This window comes from Papaver somniferum, chromosome 2 (assembly GCF_003573695.1).
Source record: "Papaver somniferum cultivar HN1 chromosome 2, ASM357369v1, whole genome shotgun sequence".
NCBI lineage: Eukaryota > Viridiplantae > Streptophyta > Magnoliopsida > Ranunculales > Papaveraceae > Papaver > Papaver somniferum.
The window spans coordinates 155670828-155694347 of NC_039359.1; the positions used below are offsets into that span (position 1 = coordinate 155670828).

The window sequence follows — 23520 nt, forward strand, 5'->3', positions numbered from 1 at the left end:
AATTAGATCTACTTGCGATTATATTAGGTTTTGTCCATACAGGTTTCCGAACGAAATAGTTGGTGGTGTACTTGGTACCTTCTTTTTTCAATCTTTATAGTTGAAATATCACAAGTAGTACGTCAAAATAACCTAGAAAGTTTGTAAGCCTAAAAGACTGTACATACCATACAAGATTTATTCTTAATAATTCGTATATTGAAAGAAAAATTACAAGACTTATTTTTGTTGGATTCCGGTTCGTTTTTCAGTTCGGCAAATACTAGGTTTACAATTGAAATATCACAAGTAGTACGTCAAAATAACCTAGACAGTTTGTAAGCCTAAAAGACTGTACATAACATACAAGATTAATTCTTGAGAATTCGTACCTTGAAAGAAAGATTACAAGATTTCTTTTTATTGGGATTTTGGTACGTGTTATAGTTCGGGAAATACTAGGTTATTACTTGGATATTGATTTCTGAGATCATCCAAGTTAAACTTGTGTCTATAATCAGTTATCAGAACTTTATTTATGAGTTATGTTATTGGTCGTGGAAAGTTTTTCCATACAGTTTTCCGAATTAAAATTTGGTGGTGTACTTGGTACCCTTACTTTCCAGAAAGGTTCATCATCTTCTACTGAATATTTCATCATCTTCGTATGCAGTGGAGTTATCAAACCAGAAGGTGATCCATTCAATAATAAAAATGCATTGATTCCTAATCGCATCAATATTATATTAATTTTCCTCCAAACTTCTCTCAAATGACTGCATTGTGAAATAATATGTTGAAGGGTTTCTTCAATTATACCACAAATACTACAACTGATATCCATAACTATGCTGTAAAAATAGTGTCTGCATCTAGTTGGGTGTTAGGATAATGCCTTTTTAGCATATCCAAATAAATAACTTTACTCCATGAGCCATTTTGAACTTCCAAAGATATTTCCAAGCTCTAATAGGAATGTTAGAACAATTAGCAATAAAACCATTATCATTTTTACATAATTTGTTGTTAGTGCTATGTAGAGAAAATCTCTCATCTATGACTGGCATCCATAACACCACATCTTCTTAAGTATTGTCAATGGACATGTTTTATATCTTGTGAGAACTATCACTTTCAAACAGTTGGCTAAGCAGTCCTATAAGCCAATTTTTGCAGCCATGGATGAGAAATTCAGAGACATATACGAAAATATTAGATGTACCTCATGTAGGAAATAGTTGATTATGTAAACCCGCTAAAACTCAACTAGCAAGACAAATTTAGTCTGTTTCCAACTGTTAACTTCCATGAAGCAGTGTTGTTGTACTATTGTCGAGATTTTCTCAATTCTTGTTCATGCCCAAGAGGATTTTTTGTTAGAAGAGAGACTTTGTGAAGAAAGTTACCATATCTACCAATTTTTTAACTTGAGAACTCGAACTCATAGCTTGTTAGAATCCGTGTACGATATATTATTAAAGCTAGCTATTTAGGTAACAATAAATTTAATTTCCACAGATCCCTAAATGCCATACCTCATCTTTGGACTTGCACATCTTATGTCAAGCAGAAAATTGGCACCTCTAGTGGAGTTGTAGCCCCACCCAAATCCTCTTTAAGTGGATGTTATTTGATTTATGAGATTCTTAGACACCCAAAAAGTTCTCATTTGATAAAAGGGAACCAAGTTAAGCACATGTTTGACCATGTAGTTATTCTCCCAGCTTGATTTAGAGCTTCAGAGGACCAACTATCCAATCTTCTATCACAGTTACCTTTAACTGCATTAGAAGATTCTTGTTTTGAATGACCTACGATCATAGGAAAACTAAGTTACATTTCCTTAAAGCTCATAGTTTTGACACCAATAATCTGATTTAAAGTACTAGCCACTTCAGGCATGGTATCTTTACTGCAATATACTGAAATTTTGTCCAAGTTTATTACTTGTCGAGACTGAGCTGAACTCCTGCAAAAGTTAAAGAAAATTGACAACAACCATTGTAGTCTGGAGTTCTAACTACTGATTTTCGAGTTTCTTTTTCATTATCTTTAACCAAATGTATGTAGTGTTTTAGTTTCATTTATGGGTTACTAATTCCTGGAAGATGGTTAGGGGAATGAACTTTAAACTGGTGCTTCTTGAAACTTTATTCATCCAAAAATGTGCTTAACCAGAAAGTTAATTCTTCTTAAATTGTCTTATGTGTTAAACACAGACGCGCATATTTATTATTCAGTAGTTTTTTTTATTTTACGGTGGTTAGTATTGGCCCAGTCATAAAGTTTCGACTATATATATGTATACAATTTTTATTATTTTTATCCTTGATTATTACTAGATTTCCAATAATTTTTTCTATTATCCAATATGTTATGAATTTAAATTCTCATTACCGCTAGATTTAACTCCATTATATGTTATAATAAATTAATTGTTATTTTTTGAACTTAATATGTCGTTCGATTAATCATGCCTACTATGTTTGAGCCTATTAAGTAATCTAAAGAAATAGTGGTTGTAATTCATACACAATAGTTTATCCAAACCAAATAAATATCAATCTTTTAATAAGTGGTAGTCAAAAGTAAAATACTATGATATGTGAACCTACATATGATTGCTCAACAGTAGATTTATATAGGTTTATGTAACCTTCTACATAATACTTATGAATTATCTTTACGCAATTTTAGATAGCATCCGAAATCTCAAATGTATTTTTGTTGAAAAAAAATCAAATTCAAATTTTTGGTACATGCATGATCATCAAAAAGAACTGTATGATGTTAACATACAAGTTGTTAAAAAAAAGTATAATTATATGGAACCCTCTTTGTCACTGTTTGTTGTTTTTGGTTTATGAACTTGAGTTTTTAAGGTTATGCTCCTTTTGTAATATACTTGACAATAAATACCGACATGCACATTTATTTTTGGTTTTCAGGTATGGAGTATAACAAAGGTTTCATTTACTATGAGAAGGAAATGCACGAATATAATGACGAGACCTTGTCATTTCATGATACCTTTGTATGTTCTTATAACTTTGCATGCTTTCGTAATCATTTTTATATATGTTTTAGTTTTTTTTTTTTTTGTATCTTTCCTTTTAGTCATTGATTATACGTTGCTTGTTTGTTTTCAGCAACCGGATTCCATATTCGTGAACCCAAAACTTTATTTCGGGAAGCACGAGTTTCCATCATGCTTCCTGGGATTTGTCGTGAGTCACACATTTTGTGATGTTATTTTTTAACAAGTAGTATTTGGATTCCTATGAGGATATTGAATTGTAAAAACACCATCTTCCGGACTGAATGACTTAATGCCTTGGTCACACCTCTCTATAAACAAGATGGTCCATAACATAAAAGATGGTTTTAGATTTTCTGAATCCAACATAAGTTACAGAAAACTTGTTTAACCATCAATTTGAGTTTGCGATTTTTTCATTAACCATCACAAGACATTTTTACATCCAACAAACACATTATTATATATTAAAACAAGCATTCAATAACTAATTTTTGTTTTTCTTTTAAAACATCCCAGAAAAATGTATGACATTCTTTTAAAAATGGTGGTCGATTGCGGTCCCATCGAAAAATTTAATGAGACTTAAAAAATAAGTAGCGTATTTAATGGAAATTAAAAAAAATGAAACAATGAGCATATATAATTCAAATAATGAACGAACAAAATTGTATTTGTATTAAGCAGACAAAATAGCAGTTCAAGTTTTTCTTGCACAATAACGTACCTCATTCTATAAATAGAGATACACAAAAACAATTATACAAAGTTTCTAGTCGAAATAAACTAGTTATTCTATCTCACTTTTCTTCATCGAAGTTTTGAATACTAAAAAAGAAAATTGAAAAAACCATTAAACCATTCGGCTGTATAAATTGCATATTTACGTCTAAACAACTTGTTTTCTTATTATATTTGTATCTTTACGAAGTGGTATATACTAGAATTATTACAAAAGTTCAATATAGACAAATTGCACACCAGAAATTCACACAACCCATTAAGATATTCCTTTTCTTAAAAAAAAAAGTTACCAGTCGAACCCATCAAATCTGGAAATTCAATTCGAACCCTCGGGACAGTCAGGATTAGAGCCAAGTAGATGTCTGACTATTTTTGCAAATCCTATATAATCAAAAACAAAAATTTATCCATTAATAAGGATATAAAATAAGGATAAAATATTTGGATGATTAAGAAAAATCATCATCTTGATCGTGATTATTAAGATTCGGTAATTGATTATCAAACATGTGATCTTTACGTATTGTTTTATTTTGATCTTAACGAGTTTGTACCTACATGTTTCCGACTTAAAATTTGATGGTGTACTTGTTACCCCTCTTTTTCGGAAATATTCATCATCTTCAACCGAATGTTTCATCATCTTCGACCACAGTGGAGTTATTAAACCAGGAGGTGATCCATTCAATAATAAAAGTGCAGCGATTCTAATTGCATCAATATTTATATTAATCTTCCTCCAAACTGCTCTTGAGTGACTACATTCCAAAGGAATATGTTCAAGGGTTTCTTCAGTTCCCACAAATACCACAACTGATATCCATATCTATGCTGCAAAAATAATGTCTGCATATAGTTAGGTGTTTGGATAATGCCATTTAAGCATATCCAAATAAATAACTTTTCTCCATGAGCTATTTTGAATTTGCAAAGAAATTTCCAAACTTTATTAGGAATGTCACAACTATTAGCAGTAACACCATTATCATTGTTATAAAACTTGTTGTTAGTGCTTTGTAAAGGAAATTTCCCGACTTTGACTGGCATCCATATCATCACATTTCCTTAAGTATTGTCAATGAACATGTTTTGTATCTTGCAGGAACTATCACTGTTTGTTTGGCTATATGTTTTTAAAAGATTTCTATTATACATTTATATCGATGATTCGACCTTGGTCCAATGGTTAAGTCTTTTGGGCCTTGCCCTCACCTAATGATTGTGCATATATATATATATATATAGCATTAGTCCGGGAGCGGGGCCTTGGGAGATCTCTTGAATTTCGAAATTATATTTTTGTTAGTTTTTGAAAAGATTTTCGAAACTTCTATAGCCTTTAATTACATGATTAATTAGACTTGATTTTGGTAACGTTTTTCTGACTGTTAAAATACTTTTTATGGTAACAATTAAAACCAAAATAATCTCTCATTAATTCCCATTTAATTACATAGCTATAAAACCAGTTTTTTCAGAATAGAGAAAGACACAAGTTTTTCACACCATTGTTTTCTGAGATTCAAGAGACCAAAATTTCTGAGCAAGATTAGGAAGAGTAGAAGTGGTCGATTTCTCATTGTGTACGTGAGAGATTCAAAGAGAGTTTTTCTCAGTTGTTTTCGTTGTGACGAAGAAAGAACTGCTTGCACAAAACTCAAGGCAAAGCCACGAAATGTCTTAAAGGGAGTGACCTGGTCGTGACTCATCCATCACCTTGTTTCGTGTTTTAATCCTTGTTTTGCAGTTGTGAAATAGACAATTGTTCCAACACTATCAAATAGTTGGCTGAGCAGTCATATACCCCAATTTTTGCAGCCGTGGATGAGAAATTCAGAGACATATACGAAAACGTTGGATGTATCTCATGTAGGAAATGGTTGATTATGTAAACCCGCCACAACCCATCTGTCAAGACAAATTTTATTCTTTTTCTAATTTTTAACTTACATGAAGTATTGTTGTCGCACTATTATCAGACTTTTCTCAATTTTTGTCCATACCCAAAAGGAGTTTTTGTTAAAAGAAACTTTGTGATAGATATGATTATGTCAGGTATGAGCATGTTTTTCGAGAAGTTAATTTCACAGCCGATGCAACGGGGTTGTGATCTTACTGTTGGAAACCAAGTTACTTATGAAGGCATGCCTAATTTTATCACTTCTGTTGAAATGCCTGTAATTTCGTATCTTCGTTTCAAGTAGTTAGTAAGTTTTTGGGGCTGCTGCATCTAAGTAAAAATAATTTTACTTTTACAGATCCATGAACGCCAGACCTCCCATATCTTTGGACTTACATATCTTATTTCATGCAGAAAATTGACACCTGTAGTGGATGTAGTTAATTGAGTTTTGAAAAAAGGGAACTGAGTTAAGCACATGGTTCACCATGTAGTTGTTCTCCTAGCTTAATATAGAGCTTCAGAGGACCAAATAGCCAATCTTTTATCAAAGTAACCTTTAGTTGTATTAAAAGATTCTTGTTTGGAGTGACCTAGGATCATGGGAGAACCAAGCTACATAACCTTAAAGCTCATAGTTTTGTCACCAAGAATCCATGCCAAAGTGCTAGCCACTTCGTGCATGGTATACACTAAAACTTTGTCCAAGTTTATTACTTATCCTGACTGAGCTGAACTCCTGCAAAAGTTGAAGAAGATTTTCACATATAGAAGATTATATTGAGTGAAAATCAAGCAGTCGTCTACGAAAAGTAGATGAATAATAGTTGGAGCTTGAGCAGCCATTTTAATGCCTCCTATAATCTTATCTTGTACACTTGATTAAAATATAACAACCCAAGAAAATCCTTGTTTTCTCAAATTTGGAGTGCAAATTTTGAGATGAAGGAGCTCAACCACTCCTAAATTTGGAATGGGCCTCACTCAATTAAACAACAACACTCCATTGTAGCTAGGCCCACCTAACTCAGAAATCATGCTTCAGAGAGAAAAAAAAACAACAAAACTTAACTCAGAAATTTGCACAATCCAATCTAATACCACATTAATACATGACGATTGCTACAAACTCATTTCACAAATTAAGAGAATTCCAAATGTCAAATGCAATTTTGATTAATTCGTTTAAATTCTACCAGTAGTCACCAACATAAACTGAAGATGCTTCCCAGAGAAAATCATCATGAAAAGGAGGTTCGCATCTAATGCAACAAATAACAAATCCCAAAATGGTGCCTGCGGACCGCCATTTTCTGATGCGGCAGAAGGAAGCTAATCATCACCAACATCCTCCGCATATTTCCACAATAGCTCAATTCCATCCATGTGACCAGGCCCAACCACTGCAACAATAACCTTTTCTTCCAGCCTTCTTAGCTTTATAAACATAAATATGTCTCTCTCGATAAATATCACCCTATGCTGTGAACCACAAAGGAGATCAAATTAAACTTCGGTATCTGGAACAACGAAGCTAAGTACATTCAAAGTTACTCATGACAGAATTCAAAAAAGTTGTCAGCCAGTCAGTGATGATTATAGGCAACTCAATTCCAAAGGCAATTTTCCAAAAGAAAATAAGCATAGCCTAGTGTGGACTGGAGACGTCAGGACACTTACATGCTCTGGAAAAATTAGATAGAACCAACGCCGTATGCCTTCCATATTTGATCGGGGCGTTATCTCCGGGAAAAATCGTAGCATGAACCATTTCTTTAACGTGTCAATGTGGTTCATATCATTGAGCCTCCGATAATTGATATTTTGATTAATAGATATTGAGCCGAACTGTTTACTGAGAACCTGAAAGTGAATAAATGACTAGAGTTTATGCCTTGTTATATGAAAACAGAAAATATTTGACATCATTAAAATATAAAGAAACTGTAATTACATCGATATCTTGATCCATTAGAACCAGTTTTGCTTTCACTTTTTGAGATTCTTCCATGGCAACCTGCAGTATTTTTTGAGGTATTTGAAAGCCAGCGGATAGAAAGCCTAGTCATGCAAATAAAGAAGAAGTTGGAAATTTTATGCAAAATCATACAACTAAGCCAACAAATGAGCAAGTGCTGTGCTGGAAACATACCTTAAGCTCCGAAACCCGCATGAGAGATGCCTGCAGTCGACGTACACTAAAAAATGTATCAATCATTGTTTTCAAACCTCCTGGAGACTTCATGCACCTGAGAAACATCCTAACCAGGCCCTCTTTTTCAGGATTCCTCCACATTCCAAGCAGCAAGGCACGTTGTTTGCACAACTCAAGCTGCAATCAAAAGAATAAGAGTTGCCATCAATTCAGATTGAGAAGACAAAATGCATAGGTAAGCTCAATCATATATGTCTTGGCAGCAAAACATACCAACTTCTATAACATGTAATTGATACAGTTCAAAGTTAAACAGCCATATAACACACCAGCTAAAGCAAGCAGCAATAGTGTTCAAGCTATCGAGCTTAATTCTAACATAAGTGAAAATCTTCCCAAATAGAAGCAAGGCATCAAAAATTCTTCTGGAACAGCTAGTATTTGGGATAAATTCTTGATGGGGGCATTTTTTGATGGGGGTATGGGGACAGATCAGATGTTGACATGTATTTGATACAGAACTAATGGGAAATTGGAGGGCTCAAATTAATCAAAATATGGCTAATAAGATTGCACTCTAATTAGCTTAATCATCTACTCCTGATAAAGGTGAGTTCTATATAGATGCAACCATGCAAACCAAAATCGTTGCTCGAATCATCTCTATATCAGCATTGACATATGCAAAAGAACAAGTGTTAACGATTTCTAAACTATGCAGAAAAGAATGAATTTACAAGTAAAAGTATGGAAAAGTTTCATTTCACCATCTAATTGGTCAAAGAAGAAAACTTATTCTGTAAGAATTTGATGGTATATGAGGTCGAACACAATTACAAGAACATTGAATGCAAGAAATCATATGGAGTGATACTTACTGCAACTGCATCAGGCCTTACAGCATTGATCACCTGCAATGCATTTTCAAAGGCATCAGCAAAGGGCATAAGGATGGACAAAGGGTGAGCTAATTAGTTAATACATTTTCAAGCTAACAATCATGAATTTCTAGATGAGCTTGAGAAAATTGGGCAAAAACAATGAGCATGGGTAAGAATTTATTCTTATAAATTTTCAATTGGAACCATTTGAAAGGCAATCTATAGAAGCAAATAGCCAGGAAAAGAAAGTTCCATAACGAGATCGAAACTACTCACCTTCTTGACAGTTTCAGCACCATCTTTAGTACCATTGCCAACACCAACAAGATAGACTTGAGAACCAGTCATGGAATTTCTAAGGAGTACAACTTTACCATTAGTTGGGATTCCAGGAATCCCATGGTTGTAATGGCTTTCATCATGGCACCATTTCACATGATGCAAATGGAGAGAAGGTGATGATGATCTCTGAGTTGACAAGTTTGTCAAAGACACTCTTGTGAAACGGCTCAAAATGGAAGACATTTTTGAACTCTTTTAGAAAACTTGAATTTCTCATCTCCACTACCTTTTAGTAAAGTTAGATCCCTCACTCTCACAGTTTTAGTATGAAACCAAAATGCTTTAAACGTCCATAGACTTTAGTCCTAAAAACAGCAAAATAATTTGAAAATTTTGGACAGTCCCATCCAAATATCCAAAAGACAAAAGAAAAGCAAACAATTTGAAAAACCAAAGGACAGTTAAAACTACTCCCATTTATTTTGTTACAACAAACAGAACTTTAGATCTGGGAGTAGTCTTTGGTGACCAAACAACAGTATGGCGCAAGCTTCTGCATTTTAGACAAGAACCGGTCGCACCTCAAACAACTGAATGCAAGTCTGTACAAACTGACTGACTGCATCCAGCTGAATTAGGTTGCGACTAATGACAAATAATCACACCATAGTCCTGCGCAATCCCTGTTACTTTCTTTAATACAGAATATCATTGATGGTGGCAACAAAATCGAATGATAGTGTGAAAAGAGAGCTAAAGTCTCATTTTAAAGGCTACTAACAAGTGTGATGGTTAAAAAAGAAGGTGATACAAACAACACCAACTGAAGCATTTCAAATCTCTCTAAAAACTTAAGTCGAATGCAAAACACAATAATCACCATCAGTGTCGCAAGTTCATAACTACAGAGTTGGACCTAATTTTTCCATAATAAAATCTTTGTTTTCTTGCTAGAGAGGATAAAGTTGTGAGTGCATCTCATGGCTTTCACGGTTTCATACACAGACACTGATAATACTTCAAGATTTCGATGAACAAGCAAGTATGTGTGACTTGAACTTTTCAAGTTCTTCCAGAACCTCCTCCTCTGGCCTGTAAATCAGATCACTCATGCGCCATATCTGTGCCAAACATCAGTCGACCACAATTCGGTCAGAAAATGATATTGTTCTCAGTAGTTTAACCTCAAATTCTGTTTAACACTTGGAAGCATGCGCAATGTAAAGGTTCCGGATTCAAGACTCAAAAGGTTTACCTGCAATGTCCCACCACCACCACTGCTTTCGCAATCATCAGAGACACTAACAATTGTCCATGGATCAGATGTATTCCAGTGAAAGTCAACAACTTTATCCCTGCATGAATCAGAAACGTGATCAACTTCCACAAAGATGAAACATGTTTTGTTATTGTAAAACTACTCTATATTAAGAACTATGCCTGCCACAACATATGCAGACAATTCAAGAAAAAAGGCAGTAACTTGAATGCTCAAGTATGGTGTGCCTCAAGTTAACCAATAACACTGACTGACCCAGGTAGTCTAACTTTTCATTTTCAAAATAGAATCAACTCCCCAATATCAATTATTAGATTAAATTTGGTTCCTATATATACACTCATGGTCACAAGAACAATTCAGATTGGATATTAAAAATATGGGAACAGGAGGGGTTCAGGACAAATAATCAAAGAGAATTAATGCAGTACATGCGAAGCACAATCACATAAAAGTTCGGTCTTCATATACCTGTGACCAGCATGCTGGAAGAATAAGCCCGGAGGAGAATTTGGCATTCTCGTTCCAACACGTTCTTTCTTCTTACCAACCTGAAACAGGAGAAGTTAGTGTATGCTTGCTTTGACACTCCAGTTTATTATTTAAACGCAAGCATAACAGAAGAAAACAATCTGAAGCAAGACTGGAAGAGGAAGACTAACGACCAGTTGCAGAACGATACAAATCTAAGTATCTATATGAAGTACTTCAGTCAACTCATAATCTGTTTCTATTACCTATTTGTTACAACATTACAATAGTAAGGCGGAGTGGTTTACACCTTACTGCATCAGATCTTACCAACCATTTCTCTCAAGGATATGACTTGAAACTTACAAATTATAATGGACCATATCTTAAGAAATCGATGGACATGTCCTTGATGATAGATCAGAGTATGTATGATATTCAAACAGACTAGACCAGTAGCTTAGATGATAATGAGCACTTGAAACTGTAATAACGGATACCCGTACCTTGTCATGATCCCAAACATTCAAAAAGCCATCCTCTGCAGCACTGCCAAATACTGATGCCTTATCTGGACACCACTGGAAAATGAATATAAATATTAGTTAAAAGATGAAGACACCCAATAGACATGGTTTATAACATGTGATAGCGAAAGTGCTGTAACAGAGAAAGAAAGTTGCTGTGTCGAACCTGAACGCAAAGAACAGCTGCTTTGTGTCCTTCAAATTTGTATATAGGGGCTCCAACACCATCAGCGGTGAGATTTCGACGGTCAAACATGCGAACCGAATTATCAGCCGACCTGATGCAAGAGCACAAAAAATATTATAAGTTGACTATAAGAAAATATGAGAAAATGATATTTAAAGAATGTCACCCAAGCTTCGCAAAAAAGAACTTATGAGAAAGAACTGGTGGGGTTTTGGGGATTCCCATCCCTGCCTACTACTTCAAATATAAGTTGACCATAACACCTTTTTTTGCAAGATGAGGCAGGTAGGTCAAATACATACCCGGTCAAGATAAGGTTTTCATCATGCCGATTCCAATCAACACAGTGCAGATCAGCATTGTGAGCCTTTTCAACCTGTCACTCAAAAACAAAGAAAACACCCAGATCATGAGATTGCTAACCAAAACTCCACCCCAATAGCACAAAGATCAAGAACAGACGGGGGCCGTCTTGCTAGTTGCTAATGCTAATGCAAGTGATACCATTATATTAGAAATGGGTTGCTTAACAATATCAATGTATAGCAGTGGAAGAAGGGGAAAAGGGAAGGAAAAGGTTAGAATGAAAGAAGCAGATAATTAACCTTGACAGTTGGTCTTGTGCCAGTGCGAGCATCCCAAAGAATTAGGCAAGAATCGTCACCCACACTGCAGAACTCTTGAGTACTACAGTACATGTGAATGAACAAGTATCAGAGAAAAACACATATGAAACTGTGGTGGAGAGCTAACATGCAAACCAGTAAACAGCATATCCAAGTATAACTGTCAATCACCTTGATGGACAAAACTGCACATCTTCAACAGTGTCATCATGCCCTTGGTAGATACCACGTGGTCCAATACAAGGGCTCTCAGAAGCTTTTTCACCAGCAGCTTTAGAGGGTGTTTTAGACCCTGGAGATTTTGCAGATCCTTGATCTACTGCTGCAGCAGATATATGATCCTGAATACTCCACAACACCACTGACTTGTCTTTGCCTGAAATAAATCTAAGATTAGAAGGATCTAAAGGAAAAATGATATCGAATTCCAAGAGAGTAAATCAGGTCCAGGAGACCACGATATGAACTATGAAGCTTTAAAGGACACAGACTTGAAATATCTAACCTCCAGATAATACGAAAGGCTCAGTTGGGCACATATCAAGCGCAAATTCCGCATTATCTTGATGCCCAGTTAGAATCTGCATAAAACCATCAAAGTCACCGACATCTTAGTGACGTTTGTAATACTTACACAAAATATCCGTCTCGCCTTCTTGAATCTAAAACACTACCAAATATTAAGATAATCATAAAAAAGAAGTCGAGTCTACCAAATCTGGTCGTGATTCTGAAGCCCCAAGGACAGCATGGCGATTAGGTTGAGCATCAACATCCCAGATAAGCACCTGATCAAAACCCAAACATGTAGCCAAGTTAGTCACTCAAACATGATAGACACAAAAACCGATGCAACTCAAAAGGATGTAACATCCGGACCACTTTGCTAGCTTCGTATCCTAAAAATAATGGCAAACACCTTTATCTCAGAAATGTTAAAGTTTCTTACATCAGGACTGTCGGTATGTGTAGCAACAATCTTCATGTTCTGTGGCAGCTCCCTGATTCTGTTGACCTGAAAAGTGAGCACCACTAAAAGCGATAAGCACATAGACTGAAAATGTCTGGTTTCCATTCTATCCCGACCATACTGAGCATAGAAACAGAAGTCCATGTACCCTTCAAAATCAAGAATGACTGTTTCAAAAATAGAGAGAACTGTTTCAAACCTCTCCAGGATGAATAATGGTTTTGTACTTCTTGACAAAGGGGGAGCGAGCTTCCTCATTGAACTGATTACACAAGAAAGTAAGGCATTACACAAAGCATAAGAATAATTACACAAATTGAAACGCCAAAAAAAGAAGAAAAAAAAGTACATGGTACAGATGTTACCTGTGATATGTGCTCCGCAGCTGCAACTCTTGGTTTGACCACTTCACAATTAGCTATAACTAGAGTATTTGGAACACTACCATCGGTCTGAAAATAGAGACGGGAAATTTTTACCAAAACAAATTTCTCAACAAGGTTTATAATCCTCAATCCTGACTAATATAAAAGTACATGATATTAACTGACATATCTAAAGGAACACAGAAGCATACTTCAAAGAGTCCGGGAATTGTCGGTACCACATGTTATTAAAAGTTAAGCATGGATTACGAGATGTGTGTCCCATATATTAAGGTATAGGGCCAAGTAGCTGAGGCTACTCACTTGTGCTACATATCCATGTTAAGAAACTCAAAAACAAAGATGAAAAGATGCATTTACAACTTACACCTTATTTAACTGAAATCTTGTACATATAAAGTAAGCAACGCATAATAGCTACGTGTAGAAAGGAAAAACCCTTTTTCGCACAAATCTCCTACTTCAGAAGATAGCAATCACAGTAACCACATGATCACCTATAAATCTCCACTAACGGAAAAGTATCTATATGCCTCCAAAAGTAATTACAGGCAGCATATCCATAGTAGAAAAACATAAAAGCGAAAAAGAAAAAAACAAGACAAATTATAACTTAAGCTCTCTACATATATGCACGAAGATACATATAACCATCAATTAGTAGGGGGGACCCCTTTCCCGTCCATTTTACTTTGGAGCATTGCATTTTACTTCTTGTGCATTTACAACTTACACCTTATTTAACTAAAATCTTTTATATATTAAGTAAGAAACCGTAATAGCTAGCAGTAGACAGGAAAAACCCTCTTTCGCACAAATCCCCTACTTCAGAAGATAGCAATTATAGTACCTACATTATCACCTATAAATCTCCACTAACACTTCTTGCTAACTACTTAAGCTCTCTAATCTCTACACATATGTCCGAAGACGCATATAACTAGCAATTAGTAGGGGCAACCCCTTCCGTTTCATTTAACTTTGGAGCATTGAGTATACAAGAACTACATTAGCAGTCACATATATCCACTACTGCATGACTAAATAACTTCAAAAAAACTGAGAAACAGCAAAAACAAAAACAAAACCATTTCACATTTTATCAAATTCGAACTTTCAAGCAAAAAGACAACACGAAATGCATTAGCAATTAAAAGTATTCAGGAAAATTGAACCCGCACCACCACCACCACCAACAACAACAATGAGTGTGTACCTGTTCAGAAAGGTAAAGACGTTGTCGATTCTTGTAAGTAGCTTGCTCTAGCTGGGGACCCCACCTACAAACAACAACAACAACACATTAAGAACTGAAATTTTTTAAAACCCACATCACTTCTCTTCTTAAGAAAACAACTGAAAAAGCTCAAATTTCACAGTTCAACAACAACAATAAACCCTAGAAATTCTCAATCACAACAAAGTAAACCAAATTATTGATTACGTGATATCACACACAAAAAAGGAGTAAAGGGGTTAAAAAAATCCACAAATTTCTCCACTAAAAACAACTACATAACCAAGAAATTCACAGTTGAGCAACTTGAGCAACAACGAAATAAAAAACCCTAGAAATCTAAACATCACCACCAACAACAACAAAAAAGAAAGAAACGCAATGTCTTATTATGTGATATGACCCCAAAAATGAAGTAAAAGAAGAAAAATACAACCAAACTAAAACCCTAGAAATGGCGAAAAATAGGGTTTAAGTGGGTCAAAAATGGTAAACAAAAGAGTAAAAGAAAAAAAAAAACAGAAACCCTAGAAATGGAATCTCACTCACCGGCAAGAAAGAGAAGGCCAAACAAGGTTATGATTCGCAAGCCAATCGTAAAGAACAGGTACAAGTGATTTCCATTGAGTGTATCTATCATCTACACTCGCTTGTGCGTTTGTTTTTCCTCTTTCCTTCATTTTTCTTCAAAAATCTCTCTCTTTTCTTTTCTTTTTTCAGGGTTCGTTTTTTTTGTTTTTCGATTACTCTCTCAAGAGAATGAATTTGGGGAGAAAACAAGTGTGTGGGGTTTTGTCTGTGATAGAGAGTAAATGAAGGGTACTCCCAATCACTTTTTCTTTTCCCTCTTCTTTTTCCGTGTAAGGCAATAATGAATCGGACCGGATCGGACAGGATTGGATCGTGGTCCGTACTTTGGGAACTCAGTTGTTAGATGTGGTTCATTCGATAAGAAGGCTATTATTGGGGCGTCACACTCCGATTGTAACAACCCAAATTTCGGGCCTGGATTTCAACCCAAATCCAAAACCCAAAATCCAAAATGTTACCTTAAATATCAGGCCCTGACTTCCATACTTAGCCCAAGTCCAAACGACTAATTCTTTGTTTAATCTTTATTTATGTTTAATTCAGAAATTCTGTTGCAGCGGATACATAAAAATTCTTTTCGGAACATCTAACCGTTAATTTGACGTGATTTTTAATTTACATGAACCCTAAAGAAATATACTTTATCAGAAAAATTAATTTTACCGTTAAAAGTTCCAGATTAAATCCAAAATAATTACGTTTTTAAGAAAGAAACATAAAACAGAAACTGACGCCAGGTCACTCAAATAATTTTACCGAGTCCATTACGAATCCAAAAATTATTATAATTATATATTCTGAATCCTAACTTATCGCCTATCCAGTAAAACAATTTCTAGGATTTTTAGTTTATCTTAAATACCTTTTGACCATAGTCAAACGAGTAGTTGACCAGTACTGCAGAAACGAACAACAGTGACGATTCGTTTTAGAAAAATCATATCAATTCACTCACAACTTCAAATTTTCTTTGGTCGATCATTATGAAAATATAAAAGAACCATCTTTGAGTTTTCAGTATACTCTAAAGGCTAAAACATGACATAGAATATTTTAAAAAAATAGACAACTTCAATAAAATTGAATCTGACAGAAAACGTCTGATCCTTGTACAGTGAAAACAATTAATTTAAAAATACTTCTGGAACTCAGAAAATTATGAAATTTTTATATGTACATATTGAGAGATTTTTACATGTAACATAAAAAAATGAGACAAAAACGTATTATATAATAATTATGATAGACAGTCAAACTGACATGATCCAGAAATTTTCATTATTCAATCAAATAGAGTAGTCTAAACAAAGCATTGTTTTCTTTGGTTATACATTAACCAATATTTAAAGCTTTAATACCAATAAATAACTAATTAATCATCTAAAAGAGTTGATGATATTTTATTACAATCCCAATCATAAATCCTATGCAAACTACTAATAATAGCACCAAAACCGATCTCTACGCTTTTCCGCCATTAACTCCTTGTGGTGCCATAAAATCTGGAATTTTTTGTCATTAAACGACGTGAGTTGTGACACCCAGTAGGAAAAGAATCAACAAAACATTTTATCAAACATTTTCAATTCTTTTTAAAACAACTAGCATGGTTAATAGCATCACAAATACATGGAAACACCACATCCATAAGAACAATCAAATCAATCACATCAAATCCGCTCGCCCTAGGGAGCCCCACGTGGGTTTAGGGAACAAAACCGTTCCCAAGGATATCTCGTATCCCATCATAATTGTTTTTAAGAATCACAATCTATGGACCGCAGCCCAACATACGTAATCATACTCACAACATCGATTATCATTCATATATGAATCAAAAAAAATAAAATTAATTAAAAGAAACTTAAATAAAAAGAAGGTTTTTGATTGTGTTGCGCCTACCTCAAACGCTAGCAATAATCCTAGGAAGAACAATAATGAGATCAATAACCAACTAATATCAAGGCCGCTCCAATTCTACGAACTAATCACCGCCGTATTATTTTTTGTTTTCTACTGGAAGAACTTTTTTTTTTCTTCTGTGTTATATATTTATAGTATACTAAACCTAAAAGGATTACTAATGACCTAAACTTTGTGGTCGACACTATATGCTAAACTACAAGGCCTCCTTGTATCTTAGGCCCAAAAGAAAAGAATGAATATTATAATTTTTATAAGGCCCATTAACGAAAGAAAAGACTAATACTTATTAGGCCCATTAGAAAAATCCATAGCCGTACAACTACAACAAAAAATCAAAGAGGATAAAACCACATGCTACTGCAATATCATTTCAGGAAATGACTATACTAACCTTATTTCCTGAAATGACAAAACTACCCTTATATACTAAATGACAAAAATGCCCTTGAAATTTTGGACGGGTTTTACAGCTCTATCCCCCTTAAATGAAATTTCGTCACGAAATTTAGAGGTTACCTTATAAAAGTTCAGGATATTTGCTCCGCATTTCGGGCTCTAATTCCCATGTCGCTTCCTCAACGTCTCTCTCAGCAATCATCGCTCTTTCCACTATCTCATTATAAGAGGTAATCTTCAAAATAGACAACCTACCCTTAATTGAAGGTCTAAGTCCCTCCTGAAACTTAAAAGCCTTCAGCTCTTCATTCTCCACCAGATGAATAGCAAAACGAGAAAGTTCTTCAAACTTGGCTTGGTACTGTGCTACGGTCATATTTCTCTGAGTCAACTGCATAAACTCGATCATGCGTTGGTTTCGTGCAGTTTGTGGAAAGTACTTATTTAGGAAGGCGAGTCGAAATTCTACCCAGGTAAACAGACCGTCATTCCTAGAACGACGAGTCAAGTCCCACCAGCGAGTGGCCTCACCCTCAAGCTTAAAAACAACAAGATCCAGCTTATCCTCGTCATTCACGCCTAATAGGGTGAATATTTTCTCAATCTTATCTATCCAATCTTCAGCGACCAGTGGATCAGGACTACCTTTAAAGGAATCGGGCTTTTGTTCACTAAACCTTCTAACTAACAAAGCTCGTTGATTAGGTGGTGGAGGGGGAGGAGGTGCATTCTGATTAAGATTCACTTGTTGTTGCATCGCTTGAGCAACAGCATTCAAAGCACGAACAACCTCACCGAAACCCTCATCATGTGGGACGGCTAAACCATTCGTACGACGAGACATGTCCTGATTGAAGGACATTAAATTATAAGTAACACCGAGAGAATTATCTATGCAAAATAAGTGTAACCTATTACGCATTCAAAAAACAACAATCAATAGATACACCAACAATTTCACATTCAAGCATATAGACGTACCGACTTATTCAGAAACTAGCCTGCCCAAAGGATCAGACTAGCTCTGATACCAAACTGTAACAACCCAAATTTCGGGCCTGGATTCAACCCAAATCCAAAACCCAAAATCCAAAATGTTACCTTAAATATCAGGCCCTGACTTCCATACTTGGCCCAAGTCCAAACGACTAATTCTTTGTTTAATCTTTATTTATGTTTAATTCAGAAATTCTGTTGCAGCGGATACATAAAAATTCTTTTCGGAACATCTAACCGTTAATTTGACGTGATTTTTAATTTACATGAACCCTAAAGAAATATACTTTATCAGAAAAATTAATTTCACCGTTAAAAGTTCCAGATTAAATCCAAAATAATTACGTTTTTAAGAAAGATTCATAAAATAGAAACTGACGCCAGTTCACTCAAATAATTTTACCGAGTCCAATACGAATCCAAAAATTATTAAAATTATATATTCTGAATCCTAACTTATCGCCTATCCAGTAAAACAATTTCTAGGATTTTTAGTTTATCTTAAATACCTTTTGACCATAGTCAAACGAGTAGTTGACCAGTACTGCAGAAACGAACAACAGTGACGATTCGTTTTAGAAAAATCATATCAATTCACTCACAACTTCAAATTTTCTTTGGTCGATCATTATGAAAATATAAAAGAACCATATTTGAGTTTTCAGTAGACTCTAAAGGCTAAAACATGACATAGAATATTTTAAAAAAATAGACAACTTCAATAAAATTGAATCTGACAGAAAACGTCTGATTCTTGTACAGTGAAAACAATTAATTTAAAAATACTTCTGGAACTCAGAAAATTATGAAATTTTTATATGTACATATTGAGAGATTTTTACATGTAACATAAAAAAATGAGACAAAAACGTATTATATAATAATTATGATAGACAGTCAAACTGACATGATCCAGAAATTTCCATTATTCAATCAAATAGAGTAGTCTAAACAAAGCATTGTTTTCTTTGGTTATACATTAACACAATAATATTTAAAGCTTTAATACCCAATAAATAACTAATTAAATCATCTAAAAGAGTTGATGATATTTTATTACAATCCCAATCATAAATCCTATGCAAACTACTAATAATAGCACCAAAACCGATCTCTACGCTTTTCCGCCATTAACTCCTTGTGGTGCCATAAAATCTGGAATTTTTTGTCATTAAACGACGTGAGTTGTGACACCCAGTAGGAAAAGAATCAACAAAACATTTTATCAAACATTTTTAATTCTTTTTTAAAACAACTAGCATGGTTAATAGCATCGCAAATACATGGAAACACCACATCCATAAGAACAATCAAATCAATCACATCAAATCCGCTCGCCCTAGGGAGCCCCACGTGGGTTTAGGGAACAAAAACGTTCCCAAGGATATCTCGTATCCCATCATAGTTGTTTTTAAGAATCACAATCTATGGACCGCAGCCCAACATACGTAATCATACTCACAACATCGATTATCATTCATATATGAATCAAAACTTTCAAAATAAAATTAATTAAAAGAAACTTAAATAAAAAGAAGGTTTTTGATTGTGTTGCGCCTACCTCAAACGCTAGCAATAATCCTAGGAAGAACAGTAATGAGATCAATAACCAACTAATATCAAGGCCGCTCCAATTCTACGAACTAATCACCGCCGTATTATTTTTTGTTTTCTACTGGAAGAACTTTTTTTTTTCTTCTGTGTTATATATTTATAGTATACTAAACCTAAAAGGATTACTAATGACCTAAACTTTGTGGTCGACACTATATGCTAAACTACAAGGCCTCCTTGTATCTTAGGCCCAAAAGAAACGAATGAATATTATAATTTTTGTAAGGCCCATTAACGAAAGAAAAGACTAATACTTATTAGGCCCATTAGAAAAATCCATAGCCGTACAACTACAACAAAAAATCAAAGAGGATAAAACCACATGCTACTGCAATATCATTTCAGGAAATGACTATACTACCCTTATTTCCTGAAATGACAAAACTACCCTTATATACTAAATGATAAAAATGCCCTTGAAATTTGGGACGGGTTTTACACCAATAGAGGGCCTTCACTTGGATTCTTAGTGTCCAAAAAAGAGGTTATGGGATATCCTAACACAAAAACAAAACGTCTAGAGTACCCTTGAACTAAAATAAAAACTTAAAAACCTAATTCTTTTTATTTTAATTCACAAAAAACTGCTCCTCTTCCTTCTCATATTTCTTCTCTTCCTCTCCTTCACAGTAACTTCATTTCAATTCAACTTCAATTCACATCGTTTTTGATTAATCTGCGATTCGAAAATTCAACATCGTTGGATTGAAATCTCTACTAAAGATGAGGAAGAAGCAAACTGATTCCAGTGATGGGAATCAGCATCTCAATCAACCACTAGACCCAAATCTTCATCCTCAACAACCGGTTCAAGCAACTGAAGAATCACAATTTCAAACTCCTCAACAACAACCCATGGTGTATGTTAGGTAATAATCGAACAAACGCATCTTTGCTTACTCTTTTTTGTGCTTAAAATAGGTTAGATTGAATGAAATCATAGTAGAGTTAGGGTTTCAGTTTTTATTCTGCTAGTGTTACGTCTAGGTTCGCCAACCGTAATTTGAGTTTCTGAAGAACTTACGTCCTGGTTTGGATGAATTCAAACCGTAAAATTAGTTTGCATGTTGGTTTACGTCCAGGTTGCTCGTAATTCCAACCGTATAAATCGAAATTACGTCCAGGTTCCTTTTAATTCCAACCGTAGAAAATTAATTTATGTCCAGGTTTATCTTATAAGCTAATCTAGACGTAATTCTTCCTGTATATTTAGAAGAAGCTTCATACTGGATTACGTCTAGGTTTGTGAAGTAATTTTTCCAGACATAAGCTTATACGTCTAGGTTCGTGAAGTAAATTTCCAGACGTAATTCTTCATGTATCTTTAGAAGAAGCTTCATACTGGATTACGTCTTGGTTTGTGAAATAATTTTTCCAGAAGTAAGCTTATACGTCTAGGTTTGTGAAGTAAATTTTCCAGACGTAATCGTCTACGTCTAGGTTCGTGAAGTGTTTTTCCAGACGTATGCTCCTACGTCTTGGTTTTTGAAGTGTTTTTCCAGACGTAAATAATCCTGAAACCTCTAAATTTTTTTCAAACTAGTTCTATAAGATCTATTTCTTGTAACTTGCAGGAATCCTGATAGAGCAAAGGCTAAAAAGAAGAGAGGAAATGATTTAACTCCAAAAGATACTCCTACACCTTGCCATGAAATTCATTGTGGGGTATATTATAGAGGTCTCCCCAAGGATGCTAAGAAGAAGAAGGATATGATTCAAGGAAGTAGCTAAAGATGTCCTGAAGTACCTCAAGAGGAAGATAATGTTTTCCAAGATCTAGAAATTGAAGGGGATCAATTTCAACTACCAGTGATATTGGGAGGTACACTTGTAATTAGGGATACACCAAATCAACAAGAATCTGATGATGATGAAGAAGAAGAATTTGTTGTTGAAGGCAAAGGGAAACAAGTTGTTGTTGCTTCACCTGAAGCTACACCTAAACCTCAAGTGAAGGAAAATAAGCCGAAGAAGAAACCTTCACAAAAAGGCAAGCATATTCCTAAAGGCAATAATTTTTTTCCCAAGAAGAAGGATGGTATACTTTGGGGTGAGGCGCCCGATAAATCTGCAGTCTTATTTGGTTATCCACATTCATGGGCTGCTAAGGTTTGCGAAAGTAGGGTAAGAATCTCAAACTTTCTCTTATTTCGCATGATTTTTTTCAACTTCAAAATATTAATTATTTGGCATAATTTAGAAATTTAACAAATTTTTTGTTTATATGTTCTTTGTAGGATCATGAAATTGCGACAAAGAAACTGAAACATAAAAAGTCTGCTCATTGGTCGTTAGGTGAGGAATGTAAAGCGGTTCGTGACCTTGTATCGGATACAGGGTTAGGTTGTGGAATTCTAAACCATCAGCATGAGTTTGATTCTATTTTTTCCAGTGCCTTTAGAGAGCGATATTGGCTAGAAACCGATACTTTTCATCTTCCATTTGGCGACATGACAATAACGCCGGATGATTGAAGCAAATCTTGGACTTAAACATTGAAGGAAAAGCTGTTTCTGAAGGCTTTGACAACAACATGAGTTGGACAGATCTTTATGCTCTTATCAAAGACACACTTGGATGGGAGCCAGCTGATACGGAGAAACAGTATAAGTGGGCTGGTGGAGATAAACCAAATGAAGCAAGAGAAGGTCCAGCTATACCTATCAAAAAGATATTGTTGAAGAATATGAAAGATATGTTTGGAGGAACACTTGATGCTGAAGTAAAACGTAAGGAGGTGATAGATGAAACAAGAGCTCGTCGTACAGCCACCGCGTACCTATTGCATTCCCTTGGTACCATATTCTTTCCTGATAACTCGGGGAAACGAGTAAATGCTCACTATCTACAATAGTTAAAAGATTTCCAGGAGACCAAAAAGTATGCTTGGGGCACCACCACACTCGCTTATTTACTTGCTAGTTTTCGTAAAGCATCGAGGGCTGGATCCACGGAACTTGTTGGGAATGTTGGTCTTTTTTAGGTAATTTTTATATAGTTTCTGTTTTGTTATATATATCTTTTTTTATGTACATATTTTTTATGTTTATTTATATATAATTTGTTAGGCATGGGTATATGACCACTTTCCGAGCATGAGACCTTCTACAACATGGTCAGATGATGAAACTGGTCCAACAGGAAAAAAGTTTGTATTCACTGGTACCCAAATAAAGCACAAAGAAAAGAAGATAGATGATTTAAGGTTGAAAATGGATGCTCTCATTGTTGAAGATGTGATATTTGATCCTTACATAGATCCAAAGAAAGATAAGTTTGGAGAAAAGATTGATCATCGTGTTTTTTCAAGTTTGGAATCCTACAACGGGCCTTTGT

General features: G+C 34.8%; 3 protein-coding genes across 3 annotated transcripts; all 3 read right to left on the reverse strand.

Moving 5' to 3' along the window:
• Positions 1 to 6992: 6992 nt before the first annotated feature.
• Positions 6993 to 9221, reverse strand: LOC113352294. Its single transcript, XM_026596133.1, has 6 exons — positions 8973 to 9221; positions 8694 to 8726; positions 7813 to 7992; positions 7615 to 7677; positions 7341 to 7523; positions 6993 to 7142 (listed from the first exon to the last, which is right to left on the reverse strand). The coding sequence occupies exons 1-6, from the start codon at positions 9219 to 9221 to the stop codon at positions 6993 to 6995; spliced, it is 858 nt and encodes a 285-aa protein (XP_026451918.1).
• A 430-nt stretch (positions 9222 to 9651) lies between these two features.
• On the reverse strand, positions 9652 to 15473 carry LOC113349522 (WD-40 repeat-containing protein MSI4-like). Its single transcript, XM_026593497.1, has 15 exons — positions 15211 to 15473; positions 14641 to 14704; positions 13404 to 13490; positions 13238 to 13300; positions 13018 to 13083; positions 12782 to 12856; positions 12574 to 12649; positions 12240 to 12444; positions 12048 to 12129; positions 11745 to 11818; positions 11422 to 11533; positions 11235 to 11309; positions 10729 to 10808; positions 10234 to 10333; positions 9652 to 10099 (listed from the first exon to the last, which is right to left on the reverse strand). Exons 1-15 carry the CDS (start codon positions 15339 to 15341, stop codon positions 9998 to 10000), a joined length of 1392 nt encoding a protein of 463 aa, XP_026449282.1. The 5' UTR covers positions 15342 to 15473; the 3' UTR covers positions 9652 to 9997.
• Positions 15474 to 17695: 2222 nt separating this feature from the next.
• Positions 17696 to 18418, reverse strand: LOC113352295. The gene has a single exon (XM_026596134.1). The coding sequence runs from the start codon at positions 18416 to 18418 to the stop codon at positions 17696 to 17698; it is 723 nt and encodes a 240-aa protein (XP_026451919.1).
• Between the last annotated feature and the right edge of the window lie 5102 nt (positions 18419 to 23520).

Excerpts from the sequence above, each read along its gene's own strand:
- LOC113352295 (XM_026596134.1), bottom strand. The coding sequence starts at position 18,418 with ATGTCTCGTCGTACGAATGGTTTAGCCGTCCCACATGATGAGGGTTTC.
- LOC113349522 (XM_026593497.1), bottom strand. The coding sequence starts at position 15,341 with ATGAAGGAAAGAGGAAAAACAAACGCACAAGCGAGTGTAGATGATAGA. Across the intron at positions 13,084-13,237 it reads CCATTATTCATCCTGGAGAG|GTCAACAGAATCAGGGAGCT; the intron begins GTTTGAAACAGT and ends CTCACTTTTCAG. Across the intron at positions 12,445-12,573 it reads GCCTTTCGTATTATCTGGAG|GCAAAGACAAGTCAGTGGTG; the intron begins GTTAGATATTTC and ends GATTTATTTCAG.
- LOC113352294 (XM_026596133.1), bottom strand. The coding sequence starts at position 9,221 with ATGTCTTCCATTTTGAGCCGTTTCACAAGAGTGTCTTTGACAAACTTG. Across the intron at positions 7,993-8,693 it reads TAAGGCCTGATGCAGTTGCA|CTTGAGTTGTGCAAACAACG; the intron begins GTAAGTATCACT and ends TTTTGATTGCAG. Across the intron at positions 7,524-7,614 it reads TAATGGATCAAGATATCGAT|GTTCTCAGTAAACAGTTCGG; the intron begins GTAATTACAGTT and ends ATTCACTTTCAG.